The sequence below is a fragment of the Felis catus genome, chromosome B2 (assembly GCF_018350175.1).
Source record: "Felis catus isolate Fca126 chromosome B2, F.catus_Fca126_mat1.0, whole genome shotgun sequence".
NCBI classification, from domain to species: Eukaryota; Metazoa; Chordata; class Mammalia; order Carnivora; family Felidae; genus Felis; species Felis catus.
Genome location: NC_058372.1, coordinates 97457785 through 97468834, shown reverse-complemented (window position 1 = coordinate 97468834; position 11050 = coordinate 97457785). Strand labels below are relative to the sequence as shown.

At 42.3% G+C, this 11050-nt stretch overlaps 1 protein-coding gene across 2 annotated transcripts in view; it reads right to left on the bottom strand.

Moving 5' to 3' along the window:
- Window positions 1–777: 777 nt before the first annotated feature.
- AFG1L (AFG1 like ATPase) overlaps window positions 778–11050 on the bottom strand; it is a 200802-nt gene continuing 190529 nt past the window's right edge. The window contains exons 12-14 of one of the 2 annotated variants that reach the window (XM_006931927.5): window positions 7099–7239; window positions 4742–4855; window positions 778–1942 (exon numbers count right to left, since the gene is read on the bottom strand). In XM_006931927.5, coding sequence (XP_006931989.3) covers window positions 1814–1942; window positions 4742–4855; window positions 7099–7239 — 384 coding nt within the window. In that variant the 3' untranslated portion in view covers window positions 778–1813. Of the gene's footprint in view, window positions 1943–4741; window positions 4856–7098; window positions 7240–11050 lie in introns of those variants that run through there. The other variant, XR_006598149.1, reaches the window with a different exon arrangement.

Here is an 11050-nt window from a genome sequence, read left to right as displayed (position 1 = left end):
CAGTTATGGAATGAATAAGTCACAGGGATAAAAGGTACAGCATAGGGAATATAGTCAATGGTACTGTAATAGCGTTGTATGATAACTACACTTGTGGTGAGCACAGCATAATGTACGGACTTGTGGAATCACGTACACTTGAAACTAATGCAACACTGTGTGACTATACTTCAATTTTAAAAAAGTTTAATTTTTTTTAATGTTTATTTATTTTTGAGAGAGATAAACAGAGTGCGAGCAGGGGAGAGGCAGAGAGAGAGGGAGACACAGAATCCGAAGCCAGGCTCCAGGCTCTGAGCTGTCAGCACAGAATCCGACGTGGGGCTCGAACTCACAAACCATGAGATCGTGACCTGAGCTGAAGTCAGACGCTTAAATGACTGAGCCACCCAGGCACCCCAGAAATAAAAAACTTTTAATGTTTTTAAACCCACAGTTAATCTTCAGAATCCTTGATTTAAACTTCTCTCTATACTTGGGTACCCTACCCATCTATCTGCTTGACTTAGGTTAATGTCCAAAATAGACCCATGTGGATAGATTCACGTATAAATTCAAAAGATTCAAAAGGGCTTGTGTTGACAACCGTCATCATTTGAACTGTGCCTACTCCCCCCACGTATTTGATTTTCACAATATGTTATAGATTTCGCAGTTTTCCTTTTCTCTTTTTTCCTGGAAGAGGGATTTAGATCCTATTAACAGCCTCAACTCAGATCCCTTCTGGGATAATAGCAAAGTCAGGTTGTACTTGAATGAAGGAAGGAAAGACCTCGATGAAGGACAAGTCAGATTTTATTTAAGCAGGTTCATCAGTGTTCCTTCCCATTTACGGTTAAGTCCATCTCACCACAGAAGCAGAGGCGAGAGTGGGGAGTGGCATTTGGCAGCCAGAGCAAAGGCGTCCGAGCGCTGGGCAGAGCCTCCCGTCTACTGGGGTCCTGCTGGCATCAGATGAGCTGGAATCCGCTCTGCTACTTTGTGTGCCCAGGACTCTGTCCCCTCCTGACACCCTCTCGCTGGCCCCTATTCCTGGCATCTGTTCCTCTACTGGCAGTCAGACTTGGGGGATCTGCCTGCGGGTTAGAATTTGACACCCTCGCTCCTTATTCTATGGTGTCATCCTCAATTTTTTTCGGGCAACTTCATGTCCACTGAAGATCTGGTCCTGCCTCTGCCAAGCTTGATAGCAGGTAAAAAAACATACCCTCGGTTGTGAGGAATCCTGAAAGCCTGGGAGATTTAGTGTCATTCTTGGCCCCCCAAAATCACACATATAAGCCCATATTCTAAAATGTTATTCTCTTTAGTTTATAATAAGATCAGAAAGTTTCTTGGCTTTGAATTGAAATATAGGGGTTTTTCTCCCCTCTCATAAAAGATGCGTTTGTATCATGAGGCTACTATGCAGTCAAAGCTCGGAGATTTCCATAACGACACCGCATTTAACCGTGTGTGTATGTGTGTGTGTGTGTGTGTGTGTGTGTGTGTGTGTGTGTGTGTGTGTTCAAGGATCATTCAAGTGGCTTAATACGAAACCAAAAGGTCTGGTCCTACATTAATCTTCAGGGGTGATGATTTTAATTTTGTGGTGCAGAAATAAAGCCAAATAAATAGGCAAAAAGTAAACCTACAAAAATGGCTTTGACTTACGAATCCACCACTACATCTCTGAGGGAAATTTTAGATAAAAATGGTCCAGAGGACAAAGTGCATAATTAACGATGAGAAAACGATTCCTTCAAGTTCCATAATGAAGAGTTCTCCCCGCCGTGATCATCTGTCCTGAGTTTTATTCATGAAAAAGTCACAGTTACTTCTTGCCTCTGTCCCCTTCATTCCAGTACTGCTCAGTCTGCATTTCTGTGAGCCGGGAAATCGTGCGCTGAAACGCAAAGATTTCCTCTTCTCCGGTAAACATGGAGAGTCCTTCTGCTGAGTCCTGGTTACCAAAACACAAAACAAAACAAAACAAAGGAAACAACCCAGCACCAATTAAAACTACCACAAATGAAGATTTACAAAACTAAGCACAGGGTTAAAACAACTTTTTAGGTTTACTTTTTTTGATTTAGATTTTAAAATGTTTCATACATTTTTTTTTCATATATAATAATCTCTTTTCATATATAATAATCTCTCTGGATACTAGAGAATCCACTAATTTAAGCCAATAATCAAAGGACAGAACAAATTACCAGGGAGAAAATGATAGGCAAAACATAAGAAGAATCATTAAAGCTGAAACAATGCCCCAAAATCCAAATATGAACATTTTTGCATGAAGAAAGTTTTTGCATGATGAAAGTTTTCTGCAGAATCTGAAGAAAGGACACGTCAGACAGAAAAGAATTCTTTCTCCAAAAGTGCACACCAGAAGGAAGTAATGCCCAAAACACAGCAGTTCTGGCAAGTTTGGAAGAGGCTGACACGTCCCTCTGAAGCGTCACAGGCAGGGCCACATTCCCAACCAGAGGCCCTGAGGATAAACTCCTGCAGAACCTTTTCCTAATGGGCTGACACAGAGGTCCCCTGTGGGCCTAGAGAGTGGCCTGGAAGCCTACTTTGGGAAGGCAGAGCTGCCCTTTGGTCTTGAGCTGCTGGGACATTTTGTGATCCCACCAACCACGGTTAAGTCGGGGATCCCTCAGTGAGGGCAGCAAACAGCCTGGGACTGGTGATAGCAACATGGGCTTGTGGCCAGTAAGTGAGAAAGAGAAATTGTGTCTCTTTCCTTAGGGGTTTCTACCACATTTCTTCAGAGAAAACTTCTTGACTCCTTAGTCCACGTATTCCTGGCTGACCTACTGCAAAACTGCATGACCCTGTGGTCCAAAGCCCTCATTCCTTCATAGATTATTGGCCCCACATGTTGAGCTTACTTTACCCTACAAGTGAACCCTGATCCTAGGGAGAAAAACTGAAGTGCCAATGATTTAAAAAACTTTAGAAACTGAGATCATATAGCCCCTCCAGTGTATTTTTTCAAACAGTAAAAGATATTATTTGGATACACGTATCGTTCTTAAAGAAACCACCATTTTGAAAGTTCTTAGCATATAGATTTATAAGTAGCTATTTATTTTTACACATAGGTTTAAGCAGTCATATTTTGAAAGTTCACTTTTAAAAAAATATTCAAAATTTATTTTTTAATTTTATTTTCTTAATGTTTATTTATTTTTTGAGAGAGACAGCATGAGTGGGCTAGGGCAGAGAAAGATGGAGACACAGAATCCAAAGCAGGCTCCAGGCTCTGAGCTGTCAGCAAAGAGCCCAATGTGGGGCTCAAATTCACGAACTGTGAGATCATGACCTGAGCAGAAGTCAGACACTTAACTGACTGAGCCACCCAAGTGCCCTGAAAGTTCACCTTTTTCTTTTTTTTTTAAATTTTTTAATGTTTATTTATTATTACATTTTAATAATTATTTAAAAATTAGTAAACATTTTAATGTTTTTTCTCTTTTGAGAAAAAGAGAGACACAAAGCGTGAGCAGGGGAGGGGCAAAGAGAGAGGGAGACACAGAATTCGAAGCAGGATCCAGGCTCTGAGCTGTCAGCGCAAACCCTGACATGGGGCTCAAACTCACAAATGTGAGATCATGACCTGAGCCAAAGTCAGACACTTAACTGACTGAGCCACCCAGGTGCCCCAGAAGTTCACCTTTTAATGAATTATAGGCCTCATTTCCCCAAACTCCTAAGATTGCATAATTTCTACTTGGGTCAATAAGGAAATGTTTCCTCACTCCAGATGGTCTTTCAACTCTGGGGTTGGAAGAATGGGCTCCCCTCATTCTGGAGATTATTGTTTATGGATAGCTTTAAAATTTTGACTAATATTTCAACTGTTGAGAAATAGCCCCTGTAATGTTCATACAGAATAAGGAAATGTAAAATCACTTTAGGTTGGCCTGGGGTGAATCACCAGACCCCAAGCTCCAGCAGGACTGAGCCAGCACTGGCTGGTTCTCTATAGCATGTTTATGGAATAGGTGCTGGGAGATGAAAGATGGACTTCTTTTTAAACCAAGGGTCTTGCCAGGCACTCTACGGTCCTGGAATAGTCAGCCTGCATGCTTGGATACTGTATCTTGCACTCTACAAGTCCAGTAGACACGAAGAATATCTACAAAAGGCAGCATGGTGGGGCGCCTGGGTGGCTCAGTCAGTTGGGCATCTGACTTCAGCTCAGGTCATGATCTCACGGTCCGTGGGTTCGAGCCCCATGTCGGGCTCTGTGCTGACAGCTCAGAGCCTGGAGTCTGCTTCGCATTCTGTGTCTTGCTCTCTCTCTGCCCCTCCCCTGCTCATGCTCTGTCTCTCTCTCTCTCAAAAACAAAAAATAAAAACATGGAAAAAAATTAAAAAAAAAAAAGAAAGAAAAAGGCAGCATGGTGTAGCAGAATGAGCCCAGCACCAGACACAGGTGCCCTGGTGTCCAGCTTCTGGCCTGCCCACCATTAGTCAGCAGGATGATCACAGGCCCACTGGTCCCCTTCTCTGGTCTTCGTTTTCGTTATATGCAAAAAATGATCACGAAGATTCCTTCCACCCTAAGATTTTATTCTCTACTTTAGTGACATTGAGAGAAAGTCTGCTATAATGGCTTTAGAAGAAAGCAGCAAGTCAATAGTTAAATACGTATCGCATTCCTTCTTCAAAACGTAGCCACGTATAAAACCCAAAACAATTAGGCTGTTTTATAATAAAAAGAGATTATGTTAATATTGCCTACCTGGCTCAGCCCCAAGTCATCCATCAGTATTCTGCTATGCTCCAACTCACTGTCATGATGTTGATGCAAAAATAAGCTTGATATAGGAGTCCATGCAGAACAAATTATGCGCACCTGAAAGAGAGGAGAATGAGGAAATGGTATGACTCCTTACATGTCACAACTCGAAAGTAAGAGCAAATCTCTCATGAAATAAAATTGTGTTTGTCATTACAGGGAGTTTAGATGTTCGCTTTTAGAACGTCTGTATTCTTCCTAATAGTTTGTGTTTCTTTAAAGTGGTATTTTTAAACTGCATAGTACGTTTCTAAATATTTCCTTACAGCTTGTAATATCCTGTAAAGTAGGAAGCAAAGATTTTCGTGATGCCAGCTCAGGTCTCCCAATCTGAAGTCCAGTGGTCTTTCCGTTACACCTTGATGTTGACATTTACACCTGGCTGGTTGGAGCCCGTCTCTGTGTACATCAAAGATGCTTCTTGCAGAGGTGACTGCTAAGTTCAATGCATTGCTACTCTAATTACACCCTGAATTTCTAGAACCTACATTTGTATCAGCATCCTACACTAAGACATTCTTCAAAAAGACTAAGCTTGGCATTAATATTTGTTGATTACGTGTTTGAGTGTGCCTATGTGATCATATATTGGAAACAGCTTTTATATCTTTATAAACTCTATGTCCACAAATTTAAAGATAATACATACTCTTCTTGATGCTTAACAAGTCCTGAATTTGTTTTCAGGATTCACAGCTATCCTTTAAAAAATCATTATTTAAACAACGATACCAATACTTTAAAATAATGTATTGACATTGGGATTAGTTTTTCCATCTCCAGACGGTCTCCTACCTCCTCTTACAAATTCTTTTTAATCACAAATGACACTTCTTTCATCATTGAGATAGGAATACTCTGATTTCACAAATTTCCATGAATACATTCTAGAATAATGTCTGTTTAGCGCTCCCAACTTCTGAAATAAGAGAATTTCAATGATTCTCTAAAAAAAGAATATCAGCCCTACATGTGTGATATATAGTTAAAGCAAACGTTAGGAGAGTGGTTCTGGTATTCCATCATATTGCCACAGAAATCTTCTTTCCCATTAATTAAGAAGTGAAACAATGGGGAGTGAGATAGGACTGGGGGGGAGGCATATGTTTTCCTTAAGTTATTCCTAGCTGAAACATGAACAAGTAAGAGTTTATCAATCCTCTTACTCTAAGAACCACCTACTAATGCCCCTCTGCCACTTTCTTCTTGAAGCATTGCCCTCTAAAAACAGAGGGCCACCTCCAGGCTCACTCCCTTCATGCTGGACCCCACATGATTATTTCAGAGCAGGCTGTCTGGATAAGTGATGCAGGAGACAAGAGACCGGACTTGATCCCCTAGCTTCCTTCCTCTCCTGTCTAGCTGAGCATGTGTATGCTGGCCCCATTGGAGTGTGTGGCACATTTTGAGGTGACTCACTGTGCCAGAGTCCTCTCGGCACCGTGCCTGAGCCAGGCTGGTTGCCCTTTGTGCTCAGGCCTACCACAGGGCCTTTGCTGCAAGCTGCAAACATGCCCCCTGGTGACCCATTTTCAACCTGCACTGGAGTTTAGCCATGGCTTCTCCAGCATTTATAAGGAGTGGTGGAGGAGCTTGTGAATCTGCAGATGAACAGCCCTGGGATTAGGGCTCATTTGCTGGGCTGGGGACAGGATGGGCTCTGGAATGTGGGCCTTCAGCAGCCCAGAGGATTCTGATGTAGGCGGTCCACAGCAGGCCTTCCCTGTGTCCACCCCCACCCCCCACCTCCAAAGATCAGCCTTCTCTCCCCCAGACCCTCAGGGCACCATACTCCTCTCTCTCCTTCCAAGAGATCAGTCCTCAGTGGTGACTTCACATTTAGCTCTGTGGATGTCTGATTAATGTTTCTCTGACATTAGACTATAAGCTCTATGACGGCAGGCACTAGACCTGGCTTCGCCTGTCATTGAATTTCTAGCATTTAGCACTGCTTAGCATGAAAAAGGTTGCTGAATGAATGAATTAATGAAACATTAAAATCTCACCTCTCCCTCCTAGTGGATTCTGGTACTTTCCTCCTGCCCTCAAATGCCACATGATATTCGAGTTGCCTTACATGCTCATTTAATCCTCAAAACAACCAAAACAACGTTTTAAGTGTTCTTCATGGATTAGCTTATTTTGCCCTCAACAACAACAATCCTCTGAGGCAAATCCTATTATCCCCAATTTGCAGAGGAGGATACTGAGGCACAGAGAATAAACCAGGATTCCAGCCCAGGCAAGCTGGCTCCACAGTTCAAAATGTTTAGTCTTGAGAAAACGCACTACATCCTTACCTTGAAATCATAGAAGTTATCAATGAGAGTTATGAATCTTCGAGCTTGCGTCCTCTTGGCCAGCGTAAATTGTGGAATGTTTCGTAAAAATACTGTATCGAAATTCTTTGACAGTTCCAGATAGTCACTGGCTCCAAGTGGCTGTAATTAAAATGAAGTAAAGACTAGAAACCTAAAGCCAATTCTGGTTGCCCTGCCTTAATTTGAAAACACCTCCTTTTCTGGTCGTGGTCGGATCTAGGGGGTGGTTTGGGGTAACCTGACCAAATGGAGCAGTTTTCACAGCAGGTGAAGAGCAGTGTCTACCGAAACTGTAATAGCGATGGAGGAAAGGGGCAGGAGAGAGGACAGAGTGTGGTGAGGAGTGAAAGAGTATCTTGAGCTGCCTCAGTTGTTAGGTTGTAGGTCCCTGTCTTAAACTCAGCCTTCACTTTTTTTATTTCTATGACATAACTGTAAACGTGTCCCAACAAATCCTTCTTATGGCTCAACCGCAAACTGTCACTACCACTAAATGGCGCTATCTTACGATGGCAAGTCACCTCTGATGTCACCATTTTGAAATACAGACTATGTTTCAGTATGAAATCATCAGAAAATGGGGCCTCTGGGTGGCTCAGTCAGTTAAGCATCCAACTTTAGCTCAGGTCATGATCTCACAGCTTGTGAGTTCCAGCCCCGCGTCGGGCTCTGTGCTGACAGCTCAGAGCCTGGAGCCTGCTTCGGATTCTGTGTCTCCCTCTCTCTCTGCCTCTCCCCTGCTCAGGCTCTGTCTCTCTCTCTCTCTCAAAAATAATTAAACATTAAAATAATAATAAAAAAATCATCAGAAAAAATCTTCCATTGAATTTCAAGTACACATGTTCAAGAGCAAGATAGTGAACACTGCCAGCTTCTATAGGAGATACTAGAGGGTTTCCTGACCAGAAGCAGAGACCTTGAGCATAAGTTGGTGCAACATGTTCCCTCTTGATGTGAGGAGGGTCCAACACTCAAGGCTCACAAAATTATTCACAAAGGCTCCACCTATAACGTAAGGCACTTCTTCCTGAAACATGAATTTAGCTCATGAAAATCGTGAAAATTATCTGCAAACACATTCTGGGACACAGGCTGTGAAGCCTCTCAGTTTCGGGCAGAATCCACCAACACTCCACCCTGTCCAAAAACCTCTCCCTTCCTTGAGTTATTTGCATCAAAACTTCTTCCAGAAATGTAGGTATGACTATGTTCTTGGGAGAATTAGGGACTTGTGACAAGGAGAGACAGTCATTTCCACTACAGAGCCCATCTATTTAAGCCTATACTCTCCCGGCAACCAGCTGAATCCAGTCACTCAGGAAAGTAGACCTCTCACGGAAGTGTGGGGAGGTGAGAGTAAATCAGAGAGTGAAGCTCTGGGGAAGTGGTTCCCTCAAGCGAGAGCAGCTTCTAAGAAGGATGCAGCAGTTGGGGCGCCTGGGTGGCTCAGCTGGTTGAGCATCTGACTTCCGCTCAGGTCATGATCTCACAGTTCATTAGATCGAGCCTTGAGTAAGGTTCCACACTGACAATGTGTGAGATTCTCTCTCTCTCTCTCTTCCCCCACTCATGCATTCTCTTGCTTTCTCAAAAATAAATGAATAAACTTAAAAAAAAAAAAGCATGCAACAATTATCAGACCCTGAGCAAAGGCGCACGAGACTGGAGACAGGGCCACAAAGAAGCACAAAGAATGTCCTGCCTCCTTTGGAAATCTGCTTAGAGATGTCCCTTCTCCACATCTCCTCTCACCAACCAGGTACCAAATGGGCCTGGAAGAGGGGACCCTTGCCTTTCCCATTTCCCTCCCTGGCTGGACAGCCTTTACCTCCAGACCCAGTGCCTGGCCTTAGCTGAGGCTCCCCAACTCACTCGGCCATATAGGGACTCTACTGTGGGGTTGTTGGTTTGTTTAACCTTGGCTGTCTTCAAGGGAACCCTGCTGTCAAGCCTGTTGTTAAGAACCAGGAGTGAATACTCAGTCTGTTACTTATTAACTGTGCACCTTTGGCAAGCTACCTAATCTTTCTCTTCCTTTAGTTTAGTTTTTTTTTTTTTAATGTTTATTTTGAGAGAGAGAGAGAGAGAGAGAGAATAAGAGTAAGCAAGCGGGGAGGGACAGAGAGAGAGGGAGAGAGAGAATCCCAAGAACTCCTTCATGCTGTAAGCGCAGAGCCTGATCTCACAAACCCATGAGATCATGACCTGAGCTGTGGTCAAGAGTCAGATGATCTGACTGAGCCACCCAGGCACCCTCTCTTCCTTTAGTTTTCCCATCTATAAATGGGAGTTTGATTCCTATCTCACAGGATTGTGAAGATGACACAAAATAATACAGGCAAAGCATTTACCACAGTGCCTAGGGCATACATTAGCACTCAAATCACTTTGGCTGCTTTTTATTTTTATTATCTTGAGCTCAAATGATTAGGCTCAATATAGACGAGTTGAGGATGTAAAGTGTCGCTCTAAATAGGACCAGTTAGCATTGCTCCCCCATCCACCATATCCAAACCCCTAAATCAGTCTTTGTGCATTTGCCAGTCCTCAGAGTCACAGCAGGGACCAAATGAGCCTGTGGAATCCCCTAGAAGGAAAACAATTCCCTAAAGGGGGAGGGGGAAGGCAAGATACAGAGTGTAACTCATACAATAGGACACTCGCTCTGAGGGTGACACACTACTTTTTTAAGATCAGTGAGAATTTAGTGTCTCATCTTTTGTAAATCAGAAAGTATATGTAAAAAAATGTAAAACCTCATCTTAGGTATGTAGTTATGTATAATTAAACTCATTCTTTATGCACGGATGTGATTTCTATCAGTATAACTACATGCCCAAGGAAAATCATCATCAGAAGTGCACTGGAGTGCCTAGGGCAACTGAAAATCAGAATTTTGCCCACTCAGCTATTTTTACAAATTATATACCTTTGTCAGTAGGTTCTACATTTGCCATTATATTAGCAAATATCATATCCCTAAAAAATTACGTGCTCATTCATGTAAAGAAAATTAAGCTTTATACAGTTTAAAACAATGGTTAAAAAAAAAAAAAACAGTGGGCACTGGGGAGTGACTGTTTAATGGATACTGAGTTTCAGTCTGGGAATATGAAAGTGTTCTAGAGATGAACCGTGGTGGGGGCTGCACAACAGCCCGAATGGACTTAATGCCACTGAACTTCACTCTTAAAAATGGTTAAATGGCCACAAAAAAAAAAAAGGCAAATTTTATATTATATATTATTTTACCACCACCACCACCACCACAAAAAACATTAAAACTAGTAAAGGTTATTCATTGCCAAAGAAATCCCAACTTAGGCTGCAGAGAGGTAACAATATAATTTTTTCTTTAAAAGCATAAAAAGAGGGGCACCTGGGTGGCTCAGTTCAGTTAAGCCTCTGACTTCTGGTCCATGAGTTCAGTCTGTGAGTTTGAGCCCTGCATCAGGTTCTATGCTGTCACCTCAGAGCCTGGACCCTGCTTCAGATTCTGTGTCTTCCTCTCTCTCTGCCCCTCCCCCGCTCGCACATTCTCTCTTTCTCAAAAATAAAAAAAATAAACACTAAAGAAAAAAAATATATATATATACATATATGTGTGTGTTGTGTGTGTGTGTGTGTGTGTGTGTGTGTATACATATATATATATAATGTATATATAAGAAGAAGGGCACCTGGGTGACTCAGTCAATTAAGCACGCGACTCTGGATTTCGGTTCAGGTCATGATCTCATGGTTCCTGAGTTCAAGCCCTGCGTGGGGCTCTGTGCTGACAGTGCGGGGCCTGCTTGGGATTCTCTGTCTCTGTCTCTATTTCTCTCTCAAAAAATAAATAAATAAACATAAAATAATAATAAATAAGTAAGTAAATAAATAAAACCTAAGAATGAAATGTATTAATTGAAGGAGGACATCATTAACCAAG